Raw genomic sequence first — 22086 nt, forward strand, 5'->3', positions numbered from 1 at the left:
ACAGCATTCAAGGAGTGTAAAAGTAAATTGGTAGAGAGCACCATGTTAGTTCACTATAACATATCTAAGGAGATTAAGCTAGCATGTGATGCCTCTCCGCATGGAGTTGGGGCAGTGATCTCTCATGTATTAAGTAGTGGGGAGGAGAGACCAATTGCTTTTGCTTCACGCACTCTCAGTGCCAGTGAGAGAAATTATGCGCAAATTGAAAGGGAATCTTTGGCATTGACTTTTGGGGTCAAGAAGTTCCACAAATACTTATATGGTCATAAGTTTACCATTGTTACAGACCATAAGCCCCTGACAGCAATCCTCCATCCAAAGTCCCCAGTTCCAACATTAGCTGCAGCCCGAATGCAGAGATGGGCTTTGATTTTGTCAGCATATACATATGATATTGAATACAGACGATCAGCTGATCATAGTAATGCTAATGCTATATCTAGATTACCTTCCCCATCACAAGTTACACCTGTTAGGGAAGAAGTGTTCTATTTTTCATACATTGATGAACTGCCAGTCACAGCTGAAGAGATTAGTAGAGCAACCAAACGTGACCCAGTAATATCAAAGGTGTATGATTACATCGCAAATGGCTGGCCAAACCAGCTAACAGACAAAGATATTCATCCATTCTTCATTCGTAGAAATGAATTGTCAGTCGATAAAGATTGTATTATGTGAGGGTGCAAGACTGGTTATTCCAAATAAGTTCAGGTCCAAATTATTAGGAGACCTCCATGACCAGCACCTGGGAATGTGCTTGACCAAGAGTTTTGCACGCAGTTATATATGGTGGCCAGGTTTAATAAAAGATATAGAGTACATTGTTAGTCAGTGTACGGTATGTCAATCGGTAAGCAATCAACCACCATCAGTACCATTGCAGCCATGGAAATGGCCTCCTAGGGTATGGCAAAGGCTACACATCGATTTTGCTGAGCTAGAAGGACAGCAATTGTTCATTGTGATTGATAGTCATTCAAAATGAGTAGAGCAAGTAAAGCACTAGATAATTTGCGAAGATTGCTTTCTTCATCCGGCCTCCCAGAAGAAATTGTGTCTGATAATGGGCCGCAATTTTGTTCAGAAGAATTTTCACAGTTCGCGAGCAGAAATGGTGTAAACATACCAAGGTTCCACCATATCACCCTGCTTCAAATGGTGCAGCAGAGCGCACTGTACAAATTGTAAAACGTGCCCTCATCAAGCAAATGTTGAATCCAAATCCAAAGAAACAGCAGTTGTCATTTGACCACAAACTAGCAAATTTTCGAATTACTTATCATAATACTCCTCACACAACTACTGGTAGAACACCAGCAGAGTTGTTTCTCAAATGACAGCCACGAACGAGGTACTCGTTGTTAGAGCCAAACCAGGCACAGTCCGTAGAAGAGAAATAATTAAGACAGAAAGAGAATCATGATAAAGGTAGAGTAAAAGAGAGAAGTGTGAAATTAAATCAGAAGGTGAGAGTGAAGAACCATCACCGTAAATGGGTAAAGTGATTACCAGGAGAAGTGGTGAAGCTATGCAGTCCTTGCACATATTTGGTAAAGATGTTTGATCATGGACAGGTTAGCTTTGTTCACGTTGATCATATTTTACCGATAGACGTGGATGGAGTTGAGAGTTGAGATGATTTGATTATTTCTGATGAGTCCGATAGTCTTGTTACAAGCAGAGTACCAGTAGCAAATCCTACATCAGATGTACTAGAAACAAGTCTAAGAGAAAGTCGGAATTTAAGTCTGAGTCCAAGTCAGCCAGACCAAATATAGAGAGTCAAAATGTAGATCAAGGGTTGCCCTTGGAGAAAATCTCTCCTCATGCTCAGCCTAGAATGAGTCTAAGTTCAACACCAAGTTTGGAAGGTTCTGTTCAAGGGGGCGAAGGTATCCTCTTCGAAACAGAAAACCAGTGGTTAAGTTTGATTTGTAAATATGGAAAAATAAGTCCATACCTTTTGTTGTGTATAACCATGCAAGTTATGTATGATCATTATTACTTCTTCATTAAGGGGGGAGAAGTGTGATATAGAGCTCCCCTAGTGGACTACTGTTCCACCTATTGGGCTACTGTGGTAATGCAACTAATGTAAATAATAAAAAGGATCATGTGACAAAGATCAGAAAAGTTTTCTGTATTAGAGCCATCGTGTAGAGCGTGTTTGTTAGTGATGTGGTAAAAATATATCACACTCAGCTATAAGTGACTCCAGTCCCACAGCAACATTGTTGACTTTAAAGGCCTTCTCATGTGGCCAAGCAGCCACACAGTTACAACCACGTTACCAGAGTAACTAGGGAGCGGCAATAATTGTCGGCCTTGCCAGCGATGCCCATATCCCGAGAAAACATTTCACCTTGATAGTGAAACTCCCTCTTTAAAGGGTCCCTGATGGTGAACTGCCCGATACACGGTCCGTGCCCCATAGGTGGTCCGTGCCCCATAGGTGGTCCGTGCCCCATAGGTGGTCCGTGCCCCATAGGTGGTCCGTGCCTGACACGCGGTCCCTGCCCAGTACACAGTCCTTCCCCAATATAGAGGTGGGTCGGGGGGTTAGCTACGAGGAGGGTCGGGGGATCAGGGTTTACCTGTGAGGGGAGGGTCAGGGGTTTACCTGTGAGAGGGGGTCAGGGGTTTACCTGTGAGGGGGGGTCAGGGTTCACCTGTGAGGGGGGGTCAGGGGTTTACCTGTGAGGGGGGGTCAGGGTTCATCTGTGAGGGGGGTCAGGGTTTACCTGTGAGGGGGGGGGGTCAGGGGTTTACCTGTGAGGGGGGTCAGGGGTTTACCTGTGAGGGGGGGTCAGGGTTCACCTGTGAGGGGGGGCCAGGGATCACCTGTGGGGGGGGTCAGGGGTTTACCTGTGGGGGGGGTCAGGGTTTACCTGTGAGGTGGGGTTGGTAGTCGGGGGTTTTCCTGCGAGGGGGTTCAGGGGTCGGGAGTTCCCTGCAAGGGGGAGTCGGGGGGTTACCTGCGAGGACGGGGTCAGGGGATTAACTGGGGAGGGTCGGGGGTCGGGGGGGTTTACCTGTGAGGAGGTCGTGGAGTTACCTGCGAGGGCGGGTCGGGGATTACCGGCGAAAAGTGTGGTCGGGGGTAGGGGTTACCTGCGAGGGGGGGGTCGGGGGTCGGGGGGGTTTACCTGTGAGGGGGGGTCAGGGTTTACCTGTGAGGGGAGTCAGGGTTCACCTGTGAGAGGGGGTCAGGGGTTTACCTGTGGGGGGGGTCAGGGTTCACCTGTGGGGGGGATCAGGGTTCACCTGTGGGGGGGGTCAGGGGTTACCTGTGGGGGGGGGGTGGGTGGGGGTCGTGGGTTTACCTGCGGGGCGGGTCAGGGATTGGGGGTCGGGGTTACATATGAAGGGATTCAGGGTTACCTGTGAGGGGGATTGGGGTTTTCTGTGAGGGGGATCGGGATTACCTGTGAAGGTGTTTGGGGTTACCTGTGAGGGGGTTTGGGGTTACCTGTGAGGGGGTTCGGGGTTGCCTGTGAAGGTGTTTGGGGTTACCTGTGAGGGGGTTCGGGGTTACCTGTGAGGGGGTTCGGGGTTACCTGTGAAGGTGTTTGGGGTTACCTGTGAGGGGGTTCTGGGTTACCTGTGAGGGGAATCGGGGTTACCTGTGAGGGGGTTCTGGGTTACCTGTGAGGGGAATCGGGGTTACCTGTGAGGGGGTTCGGGGTTACCTGTGAGGGGGTTCGGGGTTACCTGTGAGGGGAATCGGGGTTACCTGTGAGGGGGTTCGAGATTACCTGTGAGGGGGTTCGGGGTTACCTGTGAAGGTGTTTGGGGTTACCTGTAAGGGGGTTCGGGGTTACCTGTGAGGGGGTTCGGGGTTACCAGTGATGGGAATCGGGGTTACCTGTGAGGGGGTTCGAGATTACCTGTGAACGGGTTCGGGGTTACCTGTGAAGGTGTTTGGGGTTACCTGTGAGGGGGTTCGGGGTTACCTGTGAGGGGAATCGGGGTTACTTGTGAAAAGATTCAGGGTTACCTGTGAGGGGGTTCGGGGTTACCTGTGAAGGTGTTTGGGGTTACCTGTGAGGGGGTTCGGGGTTACCTGTGAGGGGGTTCGGGGTTACCTGTGAGGGGAATCGGGGTTACTTGTGAAAAGATTCAGGGTTACCTGTGAGGGGGTTCGGGGTTACCTGTGAAGGTGTTTGGGGTTACCTGTGAGGGGATCGGGGTTACCTGTGAAGGTGTTTGGGGTTACCTGTGAGGGGATCGGGGTTACCTGTGAAGGGGTTCGGGGTTACCTGCGGGGGGATCGGGATTACCTGTGAGGGGGTTCGGGGTTACCTGCGGGGGGATCGGGGTTACCTGTGAGGGGGTTCGGGGGTCCTGTGAGGGGGTTCGGGGTTACCTGTGAAGGTGTTTGGGGTTACCTGTGAGGGGGTTCGGGGTTACCTGCGGTGGGGGGGAGGTCGGGGGCCTGGAGGTCGGATGTTTATCTGTGAGGGGGGACTGGTTTACCTGCAGGGTTGGGGGGTCGGCGGGGATTGTGGGTTTACCTGCGGGGCAGGTCGGGGGTTCGGGGGGGGTTACCTGCGAGAGGGGTGGGGGTTACCTGCGAGGGCTCTGCTCCCCGCACCATGAGCAATGCCTTTCACCAGCTGGGTTTTGACCAGGTTTGAGAGTGCTGCCACGGTGCTGCTCAGATCGGTGAGTTTCACATCCACCATCAGCTGTGCGTGAGGGAGCACCTGTGACACTGTCCCGATCTTCGCACTGTGATAATCCTAGACAGACAGACAGACAGACACGGTGATAATCCTAGACAGACAGACAGACAGACAGACACGGTGATAATCCTAGACAGACAGACACGGTGATAATCCTAGACAGACAGACAGACAGACAGACACGGTGATAATCCGAGACAGACAGACACGGTGATAATCCTAGACAGACAGACAGACACGGTGATAATCCTAGACAGACAGACAGACAGACACAGGTGTGGTCTCAGTAGACAGACACTGTGCAAAAACCATCCTGTGCTCGCTGACTTTCACTGGCACCTGTGGGCAAGGCCTCCGACTTGAAGTTCCCGTTCCTCCATTGCTTCTTCCCTCCCTATCTCTTTAACCCCCTCCAGCCCCACACACCTCCCTATCTCTGTAACCTCCTCCAGCCCCTACACACCTCCCTATCTCTGTAACCGTCTCCAGCCACTACACCCCTCCCTATCTCTGTAAGCTCCTCCAGCACTACAACCCTCCATGTCTCTGTAACCACCTCGGGCCCCGACATCCCTCCCTATCCCCTTAACCTCCTCCAGCCCCTACATTCCTTCCTATGCCTGTAAACCCCTCCAGCACCTAGACGCCTCCCTATTTCTGTAACCTCTTCCAGCCCCTACACCCCTTCCTATCTCTGTAACCTCCTCCAGCCCCTACACCCTTCTCTGTCGCTATAACCTCCTCCAACCCTACACCCTTCCCTATCTCTGTAACCCCCACTAGCCCCCACACCCCTTCCTATCCCTGTAACGCCCCCCAGCCCCAACATGCCTCCCTATTTCTGTAACCTCTTCCAGCCCCTACATCCTTCCCTATCTCTGTAACCTCCTCTAGCCCCTACACCCCTCCCTATCCCTGTAACCTCCACCAGCACTACATCCCTCCCTATCTCTGTAACCTCCTCCAGCACTACATCCCTCCCTATGCCTGTAATCCCCTACAGCCCCTACACCCCTCCCTATCTCTGTAACCTCCTCCAGCCCCACATCCCTCCCTATCTCTGTAACTTCCTCCAGCACTACATCCCTCCCTATCTCTGTAACCACCTCCAGCCCTACATCCCTCCCTATGCCTGTATTCCCCTACAGCCCCTACACACCTCCCTATCTCTGTAACCTCCTCCAGCCCCGCACCCCTCCCTATCTCTGTAACCTGCTCCAGCCCCTACACCCCTCCCTATTTCTGTAACCTCCTCCAGCCCCTACACCCCTCCCTATCTCTGTAACCTCCTCCAGCCCCAAACCCTTCCCTATCTCTGTAACCTCCTCCAGCCCCTACACCCCTCCCTATCCCTGTAACCTCCTCCAGCCCCACATCCCTTCCTATCTCTGTAACCTCCTCCAGCCCCACACCCCTCCCTATCTCTGTAACCTGCTCCAGCCCCTACATCCCTCCCTATCTCTGTAACTTCCTCTAGCCCTACATCCCTCTCTATCCCTGTAATCCCCTCCAGCCCCTACACCCCTCCCTATCTATGTAACCTCCTCCAGCCCTACATCCCTCCCTATCCCTGTAATCCCCTCCAGCCCCTACACCCCTCCCTATCTCTGTAACCTCCTCCAGCCCCTACACCCCTCCCTATCTATGTAACCCCCTCCAGCCCCTACATCCCTCCCTATCCCTGTAATCCCCTCCAGCCCCTACACCCCTTCCTATCTCTGTAACCTCCTCCAGCCCTCCACCCCTCCCTACCTCTGTAACCTCCTCCAGCCCCAAACCCTTCCCTATCTCTGTAACCTCCTCCAGCCCCAAACCCTTCCCTATCTCTGTAACCCCCTCCAGCCCTACACCCCTCCCTATCTCTGTAACCTCCTCCAGCCCCAAACCTTCCCTATCTCTGTAACCCCCTCCAGCCCTACACCCCTCCTCATCTCTGTTACCCCCTCCAACCCCACACCCTTCCCTATCTCTGTTACCCCTGTCCAGCCCCACATCCTTCCCTATCTCTGTTACCTCCTCCAGCCCCTACATCCCGCCCTATCCCTGTAACCCCCTCCAGCCCCCACAACCTGCCCTATCCCTGTAACCCCCCGCCCCCCCCCCCCCCGCGAGATGTCTGCGCTCCTCTAATTCTGCCCTCCTGAGCATCCCTGATTATAATTGCTCCACCATTGGTGGCCGTGCCTTCTGTTGCCTGGACCTCAAGCTCTGGAACTCCCTGCCTAAACCTCTCCGCCTCTCTACCCTCCTTTAAGACAATCCTTAAAACCATTGACCAATCTTTCGGTCAACAACCCTAATATCTCCTTATGTGGCTCAGCATCAAATGTTATATTGATAACACCCCTTGAAGCACCTCGGGATGTTTTACTGCATTAGAGGAACAAATTGTTGTTGTTCTAGTACTGACACCTGAGGAGCTGATTCAGACGCAGGCCCACGCCCCACAGACCCAGGGTCACTCCCCACAGACCCAGGCCCACTACCCACAGACCCAGGCCCACTCCCCACAGACCCAGGCCCATTCCCCACAGACCCAGGCCCATTCCCCACAGACCCAGGTCACTCCACACAGACCCAGGCCCACTCCCCACAGACCCAGGTCATTCCCCACAGACCCAGCGTCACTCCCCACAGACCCAGCGTCACTCCCCACAGACCCAGCGTCACTCCCCACAGACCCAGGCCCACGCCCCACAGACCCAGGCCCACTCTTCACAGACCCAGGCCCATTCCCCACAGACCCAGGGTCACTCCCCACAGACCCAGGGTCACTCCTCACAGACCCAGGCCCATTCCCCACAGACCCAGGGTCACTCCCCACAGACCCAGGCCCATTCCCCACAGACCCAGGGTCACTCCCCACAGACCCAGGCCCATTCCCCACAGACCCAGGCCCACTCTCCAGAGAACCAGGGTCACTCTCCACAGACCCAGGCCCACTCTCCAGAGACCCAGAGTCACTCTCCACAGACCCAGGCCCACTCTCCAGAGGCCCAGGCCCACTCCCCACAGACCCAGGCCCACTCTCCAGAGACCCAGGGTCACTCTCCACAGACCCAGGCCCACTCTCCAGACACCCAGGATCACTCCCCACAGACCCAGGCCCATTCCCCACAGACCCAGGCCCACTCTCCACAGACCCAGGGTCACTCTCCACAGACTCAGGCCCACTCCCCACAGACCCAGGCCCATTCCCCACAGACCCAGGCCCACTCTCCAGAGACCCAGGGTCACTCCCCACAGACCCAGGATCACTCCCCACAGACCCAGGCCCATTCCCCACAGACCCAGGCCCACTCTCCACAGACCCAGGGTCACTCTCCACAGACTCAGGCCCACTCCCCACAGACCCAGACCCACTCCCCACAGACCCAGGCCCACTCTCCACAGACCCAGGGTCACTCTCCATAGACCCAGGGTCACTCCCCACAGACCCAGGGTCACTCTCCACAGACCCAGGGTCACTCTCCACAGACCCAGGGTCACTCCCCACAGACCCAGGGTCACTCTCCACAGACCCAGGGTCACTCCCCACAGACCCAGGGTCACTCTCCACAGACCCAGGATCACTCTCCACAGACCCAGGGTCACTCCCCACAGACCCAGGGTCACTCACTCCCCACAGACCCAGAGTCATTCCCCACAGACCCAGGGTCACTCTCCACAGACCCAGGGTCACTCTCCACAGACGCAGGCCCACTCCCCACAGACCCAGGCCCATTCCCCACAGACCCAGGCCCACTCCCCACAGACCCAGGCCCACTCTCCACAGACCCAGGCCCACTCTCCACAGACCCAGGGTCACTCACTCCCCACAGACCCAGGGTCACTCCCCACAGACCCAGGGTCACTCCCCACGGACCCAGGCCCACTCTCCACAGACCCGCCCCCCACAGACCCAGGGTCACTCCCCACAGACCCAGGGTCACTCCCCACAGACCCAGGCCCACTCCCCACAGACCCGTGGTCACTCCCCACAGACCCATGCCCACTCCCCACAGACCCAGGCCCATTCCCCACAGGCCCAGGCCCACTATCCACAGACCCGCTCCCCACAGACACAGGGTCACTCCCCACAGACCCAGGGTCACTCCCCACAGACCCAACTCCACTCCCCACAGACCCATGGTCACTCCCCATAGACCCAGGCCCACTCCCCACAGACCCAGGCCCACTCCCCACAGACCCGGGGTCACTCCCCACAGACCCACGGTCATTCCCCACAGACCCAGGGTCACTCCCCACAGATCCAAGCCCACTCCCCACAGACCCAGGCCCACTCCCTACAGATCCAGGCCCACTCCCTACAGACCCAGGGTCACTCCCCACAGACTCAGGCCCACTGCCCACAGACACATCCCTACTCCCCACAGACCCAGGGCCACTCCCCACAGACCCAGGCCCACTCCCCACAGACCCAGGCCCACTCCCCGCAGACCCAGGCCCACTCCCTGCAGACCCAGGCCCACTCCCCACAGACCCAGGCCCACTCCCCACAGACCCAGGTCACTCCACACAGACCCAGGCCCACTCCCCACAGACCCAGGTCACTCCACACAGACCCAGGTCATTCCCCACAGACCCAGCGTCACTCCCCACAGACCCAGGCCCACTCCCCACATACCCAGGCCCACTCCCCACAGAACCAGGCCCACTCCCCACAGACCCAGGCCACTCTACACAGACCCAGGCCCACTCCCCACAGACCCAGGCCCACTCCCCACAGACCCAGGCCCACTCCTCGCAGATCCAGGGTCACTCCCCTCAGACCCAGGGTCACTCCCCACAAACCCAGGCCCATTCCCCACAGACCCAGAGTCACTCCCCAGAGACCCAGGCCCACTCCCCACAGACCCAGGTCACTCCCCACAGAACCAGGCCCACTCCCCACAGACCCAGGCCCACTCCCCACAGACCCAGGTCACTCCACACAGACCCAGGCCCACTCCCCACAGACCCAGGTCACTCCACACAGACCCAGGTCATTCCCCACAGACCCAGCGTCACTCCCCACAGACCCAGGCCCACTCCCCACATACCCAAGCCCACTCCCCACAGACCCAGCGTCACTCCCCACAGAGCCAGGCCACTCTACACAGACCCAGGCCCACTCCCCACAGACCCAGGCCCACTCCCCACAGACCCAGGCCCACTCCTCGCAGATTCAGGGTCACTCCCCTCAGACCCAGGGTCACTCCCCACAAACCCAGGCCCATTCCCCACAGACCCAGAGTCACTCCCCAGAGACCCAGGCCCACTCCCCACAGACCCAGGTCACTCCCCACAGACCCAGGCTCATTCCCCACAGACCCAGGTCCACTCCCCACAGACCGAGGATCACTCCCCACAGACCAAGGCACATTCCCCACAGACCCAGGGCCATTCCCCACAGACCCAGGGTCACTCCCCACAGACCCAGGCCCACTGCCCACAGACCTAGGCCCACTCCCCACAGACCCAGGCCCATTCCCCACAGACCCAGGATCACTCCCCACGGACCCAGGGTCACTGCCCAGAGACCCAGGCCCACTCCCCACAGACCCAGGCCCACTCCCCACAGACCCAGGCCCACTCCCCACAGACAATATGTCGAGGAACCAACTAAGGGGGAGGCCATCTTAGACTGGGTGTTGTGTAATGAGAGAGGATTAAATAGCAATCTCGTTGTGCGAGGCCCCTTGGGGAAGAGTGACCATAATATGGTGGAATTCTACATTAGGATGGAGAAAGAAACAGTTAATTCAGAGACCATGGTCCAGAACTTAAAGAAGGGTAACTTTGAAGGTATGAGGCGTGAATTGGCTAGGATAGATTGGCGAATGATACTGAAGGGGTTGACTGTGGATGGGCAATGGCAGACATTTAGAGACTGCATGGATGAACTACAACAATTGTACATTCCTGTCTGGCGTAAAAATAAAAAAGGGAAGGTGGCTCAACCGTGGCTATCAAGGGAAATCAGGGATAGAAACATAGAAAACATAGAAAATAGGTGCAGGAGCAGGCCATTCAGCCCTTCTAGCCTGCACCGCCATTCAATGAGTTCATGGCTGAACATGAAACTTCAGTACCCCCTTCCTGCTTTCTCGCCATAACCCTTGATCCCCCGAGTAGTAAGGACTTCATCTAACTCCCTTTTGAATATATTTAGTGAATTGGCCTCAACTACTTTCTGTGGTAGAGAATTCCACAGGTTCACCACTCTCTGGGTGAAGAAGTTTCTCCTCATCTCGGTCCTAAATGGCTTACCCCTTATCCTCAGACTGTGACCCCTGGTTCTGGACTTCCCCAACATTGGGAACATTCTTTCTGCATCTAACCTGTCTAAACCCGTCAGAATTTTAAACGTTTCTATGAGGTCCCCTCTCATTCTTCTGAACTCCAGTGAATACAAGCCCAATTGATCCAATCTTTCTTGATAGGTCAGTCCCGCCATCCCGGGAATCAGTCTGGTGAACCTTCGCTGCACTCCCTCAATAGCAAGAATGTCCTTCCTCAAGTTAGGAGACCAAAACTGTACACAATACTCCAGGTGTGGCCTCACCAAGGCCCTGTACAACTGTAGCAACACCTCCCTGCCCCTGTATTCAAATCCCCTCGCTATGAAGGCCAACATGCCATTTGCTTTCTTAACCGCCTGCTGTACCTGCATGCCAACCTTCAATGACTGATGTACCATGACACCCAGGTCTCGTTGCACCTTCCCTTTTCCTAATCTGTCACCATTCAGATAATAGTCTGTCTCTCTGTTTTTACCACCAAAGTGGATAACCTCACATTTATCCACATTATACTTCATCTGCCATGCATTTGCCCACTCACCTAACCTATCCAAGTCACTCTGCAGCCTAATAGCATCCTCCTCGCAGCTCACACTGCCACCCAACTTAGTATCATCCGCAAATTTGGAGATACTGCATTTAATCCCCTCGTCTAAATCATTAATGTACAATGTAAACAGCTGGGGCCCCAGCACAGAACCTTGCGGCACTCCACTAGTCACTGCCTGCCATTCTGAAAAGTACCCGTTTACTCCTACTCTTTGCTTCCTGTCTGACAACCAGTTCTCAATCCACGTCAGCACACTACCCCCAATCCCATGTGCTTTAACTTTGCACATTAATCTCTTGTGTGGGACCTTGTCGAAAGCCTTCTGAAAGTCCAAATATACCACATCAACTGGTTCTCCTTTGTCCACTTTACTGGAAACATCCTCAAAAAATTCCAGAAGATTTGTCAAGCATGATTTCCCTTTCACAAATCCATGCTGACTTGGACCTATCATGTCACCATTTTCCAGATGCACTGCTATGACATCCTTAATAATTGATTCCATCATTTTACCCACTACTGAGGTCAGGCTGACCGGTCTATAATTCCCTGTTTTCTCTCTCCCTCCTTTTTTAAAAAGTGGGGTTACATTGGCTACCCTCCACTCCATAGGAACTGATCCAGAGTCAATGGAATGTTGGAAAATGACTGTCAATGCATCCGCTATTTCCAAGGCCACCTCCTTAAGTACTCTGGGATGCAGGCCATCAGGCCCTGGGGATTTAAGCCAAGGAAGCGGCATACAAATTGGCCAGAAATAGCAGCGAACCCGGGGACTGGGAGAAATTTAGAACTCAGCAGAGGAGGACAAAGTGTTTGATTAGGGCAGGGAAAATGGAGTACGAGAAGAAGCTTGCAGGGAACATTAAGACGGATTGCAAAAGTTTCTATAGATATGTAAAGAGAAAAAGGTTAGTAAAGACAAACATAGGTCCCCAGCAGTCAGAATCAGGGGAAGTCATAACGGGGAACAAAGAAATGGCGGACCAATTGAACAAGTACTTTGGTTCGGTATTCACTAAGGAGGACACAAACAACCTTCCGGATATAAAAGGGGTCAGAGGGTCTAGTAAGGAGGAGGAACTGAGGGAAATTCTTATGAGTCGGAATATTGTGTTGGGGAAATTGATGGGATTGAAGGCCGATAAACCCCAGGGCCTGATGGACTGCATCCCAGAGTACTTAAGGAGGTGGCCTTGGAAATAGCGGATGCATTGACAATCATTTTCCAACATTCCATTGACTCTGGATCAGTTCCTATCGAGTGGAGGGTAGCCAATGTAACCCCACTTTTTAAAAAAGGAGGGAGAGAGAAAACAGGGAATTATAGACCGGTCAGCCTGACATCGGTAGTGGGTAAAATGATGGAATACCAATTATTAAGGATGTGATATTTGCATTTGGAAAGAGGTGACATTATAGGTCCAAGTCAGCATGGATTTGTGAAAGGGAAATCATGCTTGACAAATCTTCTGGAATTTTTTGAGGATGTTTCCAGTAAAGTGGACAAGGGAGAACCAGTGACAAATCTTCTGGAATTTTTTGAGGATGTTTCCAGTAAAGTGGACAAGGGAGAACCAGTTGATGTGTTATATTTGGACTTTCAGAAGGCTTTCGACAAGGTCCCACACAAGAGATTAATGTGCAAAGTTAAAGCACATGGGATTGGGGGTAGTGTGCTGACATGGATTGAGAACTGGTTGTCAGACAGGAAGCAAAGAGTAGGAGTAAATGGGTACTTTTCAGAATGGCAGGCAGTGACTCGTGGGCTACCGCAAGGTTCTGTGCTGGGGCCCCAGCTGTTTACACTGTACATTAATGATTTAGACGAGGGGATTAGAAACATAGAAACATAGAAAATAGATGCAGGAGTAGGCCATTCGGCCCTTCTAGCCTGCACCGCCATTCAATGAGTTCATGGCTGAACATGCACTTCAGTACCACCTTCCTTCTTTCTCGCCATACCCCTTGATCCCCCGAGTAGGCTCATAAAAACATATGAACATAAAAACATAAGAATGAGGAGCAGGAGTTGGCCATTCAGCCCCTAGAGCCTGCTCCGCCATTCAATGAGATCATGACTGATCATCGACCTCCTGCCCGATCCCCATATCCCTTTCCTGCCCGATCCCCATATCCCTTTCCTGCCCGATCGCCATATCCCTTTCCTGCCCGATCCCCATATCCCTTTCCTGCCCGATCCCCATATCCCTTTCCTGTCCGATCCCCATATCCCTTTCCTGCCCGATCCCCATATCCCTTTCCTGCCCGATCCCCATATCCCTTTCCTGCCCGATCCCCGTATCCCTTGATTCCCCTGGACTCCAAAAATCTATCGAACTCAGCCTTGAATATATTCAGAGACTCAGCCTCCACAGCTCTCTGGGGCAGAGAATTCCAAAGATTCACAACCCTCTGAGTGAAGAAATTCCTCCTCGCCTCTGTCTTAAATGGCCGACCCCTTATCCTGAGACTGTGACCCCTGGATCTAGACTCCCCAGCCCGGGGGAAATAACCTCTCAGCATCTACCCTGTCAATCCCCCTCAGAATCTGGTATGTTTCAATGTGATCACCTCTCATTTCTAAACTCGAGAGTATGGGCCCAATCTGCTCAATCTCGCATCACAAGACAACCCTCTCACCCCAGGAATCAGTCTGGTGAACCTCCATTGTACCGCCTCCAAGGCAAGTATATCCTTCCTTGGATAAGGAGACCAAAACTGTGCACAGTACTCCAGGCGTGGTCTCACCAAGGTCCTGTACAATTGTAGCAAGACTTCCTTACTCCCATACTCCAGCTCCCCCTTACAAGAAAGGACAACATTTGCCATCCTTATTACTTGCTGTACCTGCATGCTAGCTTTCTGTGTTTTATACAAGGACCCCCAAATCTCTGAACACCAACATTTAATACTTTCTCACCATTTAAAACATATTCTGTTTTTCTATTCTTCCTACCAAAGTGAATAACCTCACATTTCCCCACATTATACTCCACCTGCCACCTTACTGCCCACTCACTCAGTCTATCTATATCCCTTTACAGACACTTTGTGTTCTCCTCACAGCTTACTGTCCCACCGAGCTTTGTATCGTCAGTAAACCTGGATACATTGCACTCTTCCTTCATCCAGGTCATTAATATAGATTGTAAATAGCTGAGGCCCCAGCACTGATCCCTGCGGCACCCCACTAGTTACAGCCTGCCAACCTGAAAAAGACCTGTTTGTCCTTACTCTCTGTTTTCTGTCCATTAACTAATCCTCTATCCATGATAACACATTACCTGTAATCCCATGAGCCCTTATCTTGTGTAACAACCTTTTATGTGGCACCTTATCGAATGACTTTTGGAAATCCAAATATACCACATCCACTGGTTCCCCTTTATCTACCTTGCTCGTTACAGCCTCAAAAAACTCTTAATAAATCCTGAATTATGATTATCTAAGTGCCCTAATACCACTTTCTTAACAATGGATTCCAGCAATTTCCCAATGACTGATGTGAGGCTAACTGGTTTGTCGTTCCCTGTTTTATCTCTGCCTCCCTTCTCGAATAGCGTTGTTACATTTGCTACATTCCAATCCATTGGGACCGTTCTGGAATCTAAGGAATTTTGAAAGATGAAGACTAGTGCATCCACTATCTCCGACTCACAGTCAGTGACCTGGGATCGGCAATGCGGGGGCTGGGGGCAGAGCTGGGGGCAGGGGGCAGGGCTGGGGGCAGTGCGGGGGCTGGGGGCAGGGGGCTGGGGTCTGGGGGCAGGGGGCTGGGGGCAGGGGGCTGTGGGCAGGGGGCACGGCTGGGGGCTAGGGGCAGGGATGGGGGCTGGGGGCAGGGGGCTAGGGGCAGGGGCAGGGCTGGGGGCTAGGGGCAGGGAGCAGGACTGGGGGATGGGGGCTGGGGGCAGGGGGCTAGGGGCAGGGCTGGGGGCTAGGGACGGGGAGCAGGGCTGGGGGCTAGGGGCAGGGGGCTGGGGGCTAGGGGCAGGAGGCAGGGGCTGGGGCAGGGCTAGGGGCAGGGGACAGTGGGCTGGGGGCAGAGGGCTGGAAGCTGGGGGCAGGGTGCTGGGGGCAGGGTGCTGGGGGCAGGGGGCTGGGGGCAGGGTGCTGGGGGCAGGGGGCTGGGGGGAGCGATGGTTTAAGGGGCACACACTAAGCAGCAAACCTGAGGACTGAGAAATTAGAATTCAGCAGAGGAGGACAAAGGGTTTAATTAGGAGGGGGAAAATAGAGTACGAGAGGAAGCTTGCTGGGAATATAAACACTGACTGCAAAAGCTTCTATGAATATGTGAAGAGAAAAAGATTAGTGAAGACAAATGTAGTTCCCTTGCAGTCGGATTCAGGTGAATTTATAATGAGGAACAAATAAATGGTAGATCAATTGAACAAATACTTTGGTTCTGTCTTCACGAAGGAAGACACAAATAATCTTCTGGAAGTACTAGGGGACCGAGGGTCTAGTGAGAAGGAGGAACTGAAGGAAATCCTTATTAGGCGGTAAATTGTGTTAGTGAAATTGATGGGATTGAAGGCCGATAAATCCCCGGGGCCTGATAGTCTGAATCCCAAAGTACTTAAGGAAGTGGCCCTAGAAATAGTGGATGCATTGATGATCATTTTCCAACAGTCTATCGACTCTGGATCGGTTCCTATGGACTGGAGGGTAGCTAATGTAACAACACTTTTTAAAAAAGGAGGGAGAGAGAAAATGGGTAATTATAGACCGGTTAGCCTGACATCAGTAGTGGGGAAAATGTTGGAATCAATTATTAAAGATGAAATAACAGCGCATTTGGAAAGCATTGACGGGATCGGTCCAAGTCAGCATGGATTTATGAAAGGGAAATAAATCATGCTTGACAAATCTTCTAGAATTTTTTGAGGATGTAAATAGCAGAGTGGACAAGGGAGAACCAGTGGATGTGGTGTATTTGGAATTTCAAAACGCTTTTGATAAGGTCCCACACAAGAGATTGGTGTGCAAAATTAAAGCATATGGTATTGGGGGTAATGTATTGACGTGGATAGAGAACTCGTTGGCAGACAGGAAGCAGAGAGTCGGGACAAACGGGTCCTTTTCAGAATGGCAGGCAGTGACTAGTGGGGTGCCGCTGGGACCCCAGCTCTTTACAATATACATTAATGGTTTGGATGAAGGAATTGAGTGTAATATCTCCAAGTTTGCAGATGACACTAAGCTGGGTGACGGTGTGAGCTGTGAGGAGGACGCTAAGAGGCTGCAGGGTGACTTGGGCAGGTTAGGTGAGTGGGCAAATGCATGACAGATGCAGTATAATGTGGATAAATGTGAGGTTATCCATTTGGTGGCAAAAAAATGAAGGCAGAATATTAGCTGAATGGTGGCAGATTAGGAAAAGGGGAGGTGCAACGAGACCTGGGTGTCATTGTACATCAGTCATTGAAAGTTGGCATGCAGGTACAGCAGGCAGTGAAGAAGGCAAATGGTATGTTGGGCTTCATATCTAGGGGATTTGAGTATAAGAGCAGTTGTACAGGGCCTTGGTGAGGCCTCACCTGGAATATTGTGTTCAGTTTTGGTCTCCTAATCTGAGGAAGGATGTCCTTGCTATTGAGGGAGTGCAGCGAAGGTTCACCAGACTGATTCCCGGAGTGGTTGGACTGACATATGAGTTGAGATTGGATTGACTGGGCCTGTATTCACTGGAGTTTAGAAGGATGAGAGGGGATCTCATAGCAACATATAAAATTCTGACGGGACTGGACAGGTTAGATGCAGGAAGAATGTTCCCAATGTTGGGGAAGTCCAGAACCAGGGGTCACAGTCTAAGGATAAGGGGTAGGCCATTTAGGACCGAGATGAGGAGAAACTTCTTCACTCAGAGAGTGGTGAACCTGTGGAATTCTCTACCACAGATGCCAGTTCGTTAGATATATTCAAGGGGGAGTTGGATATGGCCCTTACGGCTAAATGGATCAAGGGGTATGGAGAGAAAGCAGGAAAGGGGTACTGAGGGAATGATCAGCCATGATCTTATTGAATGGTGGTGCAGGCTCGAAGGGCCGAATGGCCTACTCCTGCACCTATTTTCTATGTTTCTATGTTTCTAAGTCCATGGAAACTGTGGGTTTAGGGGGCCCACTGTGGGGGGGGGGGGGGCGGGCAGAGGGGGCACTGCCTGGGGGGAGCAAGAGTTTAAAGGGGCCACACTGTTGGGGGGGGCACTGCCCGGGGGGGGAGGGGGGGGAGGCGAGGGTTTAAGGGGCACACACTGGGGGCATTGCCCGGGGGAGCGAGGGTTTAAACGGCCCATACTGGGGGCATTGCCGGTGAAGACTGAGGGTTTAAGCGGGCCACATGGGGGGGAGCACTGCCTGGGGGACCGAGGTTTTAAACGGCACACACTGGGAGCATTGCCCAGGGGAGCGAGGGTTTAAGGGGCACACACTGGGGGCACTGCCCGGGGGAGCGAGGGTTTAAGGGGCACACACTGGGGACATTGCCCGGGGGGCGAGGGTTTAAGGGGCACACTCTGGGGACATTGCCCGGGGGGGGTGAGGGTTTAAGGGGCACACAATGGGGGCATTGCCCGGGGGAGCGAGGGTTTAAGGGGCACACACTGGGGACATTGCCCGGGGGAGCGAGGGTTTAAGCGACCCACACTGGGGGCACTGCCTGGGGGAGCGAGGGTTTAAGGGGCCCACACTGGGGACATTGCCCGGGGGGGCGAGGGTTTAAGGGGCACACACTGGGGAAATTGCCCGGGGAGCGAGGGTTTAAGGGGCACACATTGGGGACACTGCCCGGGGGAGCGAGGGTTTAAGGGGCACACACTGGGCGCACTGCCCGGGGGAGCGAGGGTTTAAGTGGCCCACACTAGGGGCACTGCCCGGGGGAGTGAGGGTTTAAACGGCCCACACTAGGGGCACTGCCCGGGGGGGCGAGGGTTTAAGGGGCCCACACTGGGGACATTGCCCGGGGAAGCGAGGGTTTAAACGGCCCACACTAGGGGCACTGCCCGGGGGAGTGAGGGTTTAAGGGGCACACACTGGGGGCACTGCCCGGGGGAGTGAGGGTTTAAGCGGCCCACACTGGGGACATTGCCCGAGGGGGCGAGGATTTAAGGGGCCCACACTGGGGACATTGCCCGGGGGGCGAGGGTTTAAGGGGCCCACACTGGGGACATTGCCCGGGGGAGCGAGGGTTTAAGGGGCACACACTGGGGACATTGCCCGGGGGAGCGAGGGTTTAAGGGGCCCACACTGGGGACATTGCCCGGGGGAGCGAGGGTTTAAGTGGCCCACACTAGGGGCACTGCCCGGGGGAGTGAGGACTTAAGGGGCACACACTAGGGTCACTGCCCGGGGGAATTGAGGGTTTGAATGGCCCACACTGGGAACATTGCCCCGGGGAGCGAGGGTTTAAACGGCCCACACTGGGGACACTGCCCGGGGGAGCGAGGGTTTAAACGGCCCACACTGGGGACACTGCCCGGGGGAGCGAGGGTTTAAGTGGCCCACACTAGGGGCACTGACAGGGGGAGCGAGGGTTTAAGGGGCACACACTGAGAACATTGCCCGGGGGAGCGAGGGTTTAAGGGGCACACACTGTGGGCACTGCCCGGGGGAGTGAGGGTTTAAGGGGCACACACTGGGGGCATTGCCCGGGGGTCGAGGGTTTAAACGGCCCACACTGGGGACATTGCCCGGGGGAGTGAGGGTTTAAGTGGCCCACACTAGGGGCACTGCCAGGGGGAGCGAGGGTTTAAGGGGCACACACTGGGGACATTGCCTGGGGGGGCGAGGGTTTAAGGGGCACACACTGGGGACATTGCCCAGGGGAGCGAGGGTTTAAGGGGCACACACTGGGGGCACTGCTCGGGGGAGCGAGGGTTTAAGGGGCCCACACTAGGGGCACTGCCAGGGGGAGCGAGGGTTTAAGGGGCCCACACTGGGGACATTGCCAGGGGGAGCGAGGGTTTAAGTGGCCCACACTGGGGACATTGCCAGGGGGAGCGAGGGTTTAAGGGGCCCACACTGGGGGCACTGGCCGGGGGAGCGAGGGTTTAAGTGGCCCACACTGGGGACATTGCCCGGGGGGGCGAGGGTTTAAGGGGCCCACACTGGGAACATTGCCCGGGGGAGCGAGGATTTAAGGGGCACACACTGGGGACATTGCCCGGGGGAGCGAGGGTTTAAACGGCCCACACTGGGGACATTGCCCGAGGAAGCGAGAGTTTAAACGGCCCACACTAGGGGCACTGCCCGGGGGAGTGAGGGCTTAAGGGGCACACATTAGGGGCACTGCCCGGGGGAGTGAGGGTTTAAACGGCCCACACTGGGGACATTGCCCCAGGGAGCGAGGGTTTTAACGGCCCACACTGGGGGCACTGCCCGGGGGAGCGAGGTTTTAAACGGCCTACACTAGGGGCACTGCCAGGGGGAGCGAGGGTTTAAGGGGCACACACTGGGGACATTGCCCGGGGGAGCGAGGGTTTAAGGGGCACACACTGGGGACATTGCCCGGGGAAGCGAGGGTTTAAGGGGCACACACTGGGAACATTGCCCGGGGGGGGCGAGGGTTTAAACGGCCTACACTAGAAGCACTGCCAGGGGGGGCGAGGGTTTAAGTGGCCCACACTGGGGACATTGCCCGGGGAAGTGAGGGTTTAAACGGCCTACACTAGGGGCACTGCCCGGGGGAGCGAGGGTTTAAGGGGCACACACTGGGGACATTGCCCGGGGGAGCGAGGGTTTAAGCGGCCCACACTGGGGACATTGCCCGGGAGAGCGAGGGTTTAAACGGCCCACACTGGGGACATTGCCCGGAAGAGCGAGGGTTTAAACGGACAACACTGGGGACATTGCCCCGGGGAGCAAGGGTTTAAGTGGCCCACACTGGGGACATTGCCCGGGGGAGTGAGGGTTTAAGTGGCCCACACTAGGGGCACTTCCAAGGGGAGCGAGTGTTTAAGGGGCACACACTGGGGACATTGCCCGGGGGGGCGAGGGTTTAAGGGGCACACACTGGGGACATTGCCCGGGGGAGCGAGGGTTTAAGGGGCACACACTGGGGACATTGCCCGGGGGAGCGAGGGTTTAAGGGGCACACACTGGGGGCACTGCCCGGGGGAGCGAGGGTTTAAGGGGCACACACTGGGGGCACTGCTCGGGGGAGCGAGGGTTTAAGTGGCCCACACTGGGGACATTGCCCGGGGGGCGAGGGTTTAAGGGGCACACACTGGGGACATTGCCCGGGGGAGCGAGGGTTTAAGGGGCCCACACTGGGGACATTGCCCGGGGGGCGAGGGTTTAAGGGGCCCACACTGGGGACATTGCCCGGGGGAGCGAGGGTTTAAGGGGCACACACTGGGGACATTGCCCGGGGGAGCGAGGGTTTAAGGGGCCCACACTGGGGACATTGCCCGGGGGAGCGAGGGTTTAAGTGGCCCACACTAGGGGCACTGCCCGGGGGAGCGAGGGTTTAAACAGCCCACACTAGGGGCACTGCCCGGGGGAGCGAGGGCTTAAGGGGCACACACTAGGGTCACTGCCCGGGGGAATTGAGGGTTTTAAACGGCCCACACTGGGAACATTGCCCGGGGGAGCGAGGGTTTAAACGGCCCACACTGGGGACATTGCCCGGGGGGGCGAGGGTTTAAACGGCTTACACAAGGGGCACTGCCAGGGGGAGCGAGGGTTTAAGGGGCACACACTGTGGGCACTGCCCGGGGGAGTGAGGGTTTAAGGGGCACACACTGGGGGCATTGCCCGGGGGAGTGAGTGTTTAAACGGCCCACACTGGGGACATTGCCCGGGGGAGCGAGGGTTTAAACGGCCCACACTGGGGACATTGCCCGGGGGAGTGAGGGTTTAAGTGGCCCACACTAGGGGCACTGCCAGGGGGAGCGAGGGTTTAAGGGGCACACACTGGGGACATTGCCCGGGGGGGCGAGGGTTTAAGGGGCACACACTGGGGACATTGCCCGGGGGGGCGAGGGTTTAAGGGGCACACACTGGGGACATTGCCCGGGGGAGCGAGGGTTTAAGGGGCACACACTGGGGACATTGCCCGGGGGAGCGAGGGTTTAAGGGGCCCACACTGGGGACATTGCCCGGGGGAGCGAGGGTTTAAGGGGCCCACACTGGGGACATTGCCTGGGGGAGCGAGGGTTTAAGTGGCCCACACTAGGGGCACTGCCCGGGGGAGCGAGGGTTTAAACGGCTCACACTAGGGGCACTGCCCGGGGGAGCGAGGGTTTAAGGGGCACACACTGGGGGCACTGCCCGGGGGAGTGAGGGTTTAAACGGCCCACACTGGGTACACTGCCCGTGGGAGCGAGGGTTTAAACGGCCCACACTGGGGACATTGCCCGGGAGAGCGAGGGTTTAAACGGCCCACACTGGGGACATTGCCCGGGGGAGTGAGGGTTTAAACGGCACACACTGGGGACATTGCCCGGGAGAGCGAGGGTTTAAACTGCCCACACTGGGGACATTGCCCGGGGGAGTGAGGGTTTAAGTGGCCCACACTAGGGGCACTGCCCGGGGGAGCGAGGGTTTAAGGGGCA

At 55.3% G+C, this 22086-nt stretch overlaps 1 protein-coding gene across 5 annotated transcripts in view; it reads right to left on the reverse strand.

Moving 5' to 3' along the window:
- The window catches only part of LOC139272918 (E3 ubiquitin/ISG15 ligase TRIM25-like), a 59514-nt gene that overhangs the window by 21815 nt on the left and 15613 nt on the right, over window positions 1–22086 (reverse strand). For all 5 annotated transcript variants that reach the window (XM_070889027.1, XM_070889024.1, XM_070889022.1 and 2 more), the window contains exon 4: window positions 4577–4748. In XM_070889027.1, the coding sequence (XP_070745128.1) occupies window positions 4577–4748 (172 nt within the window). The remainder of the gene's footprint in view (window positions 1–4576; window positions 4749–22086) is intronic.

This window comes from Pristiophorus japonicus, chromosome 9 (genome assembly GCF_044704955.1).
Source record: "Pristiophorus japonicus isolate sPriJap1 chromosome 9, sPriJap1.hap1, whole genome shotgun sequence".
Lineage (NCBI taxonomy): Eukaryota > Metazoa > Chordata > Chondrichthyes > Pristiophoridae > Pristiophorus > Pristiophorus japonicus.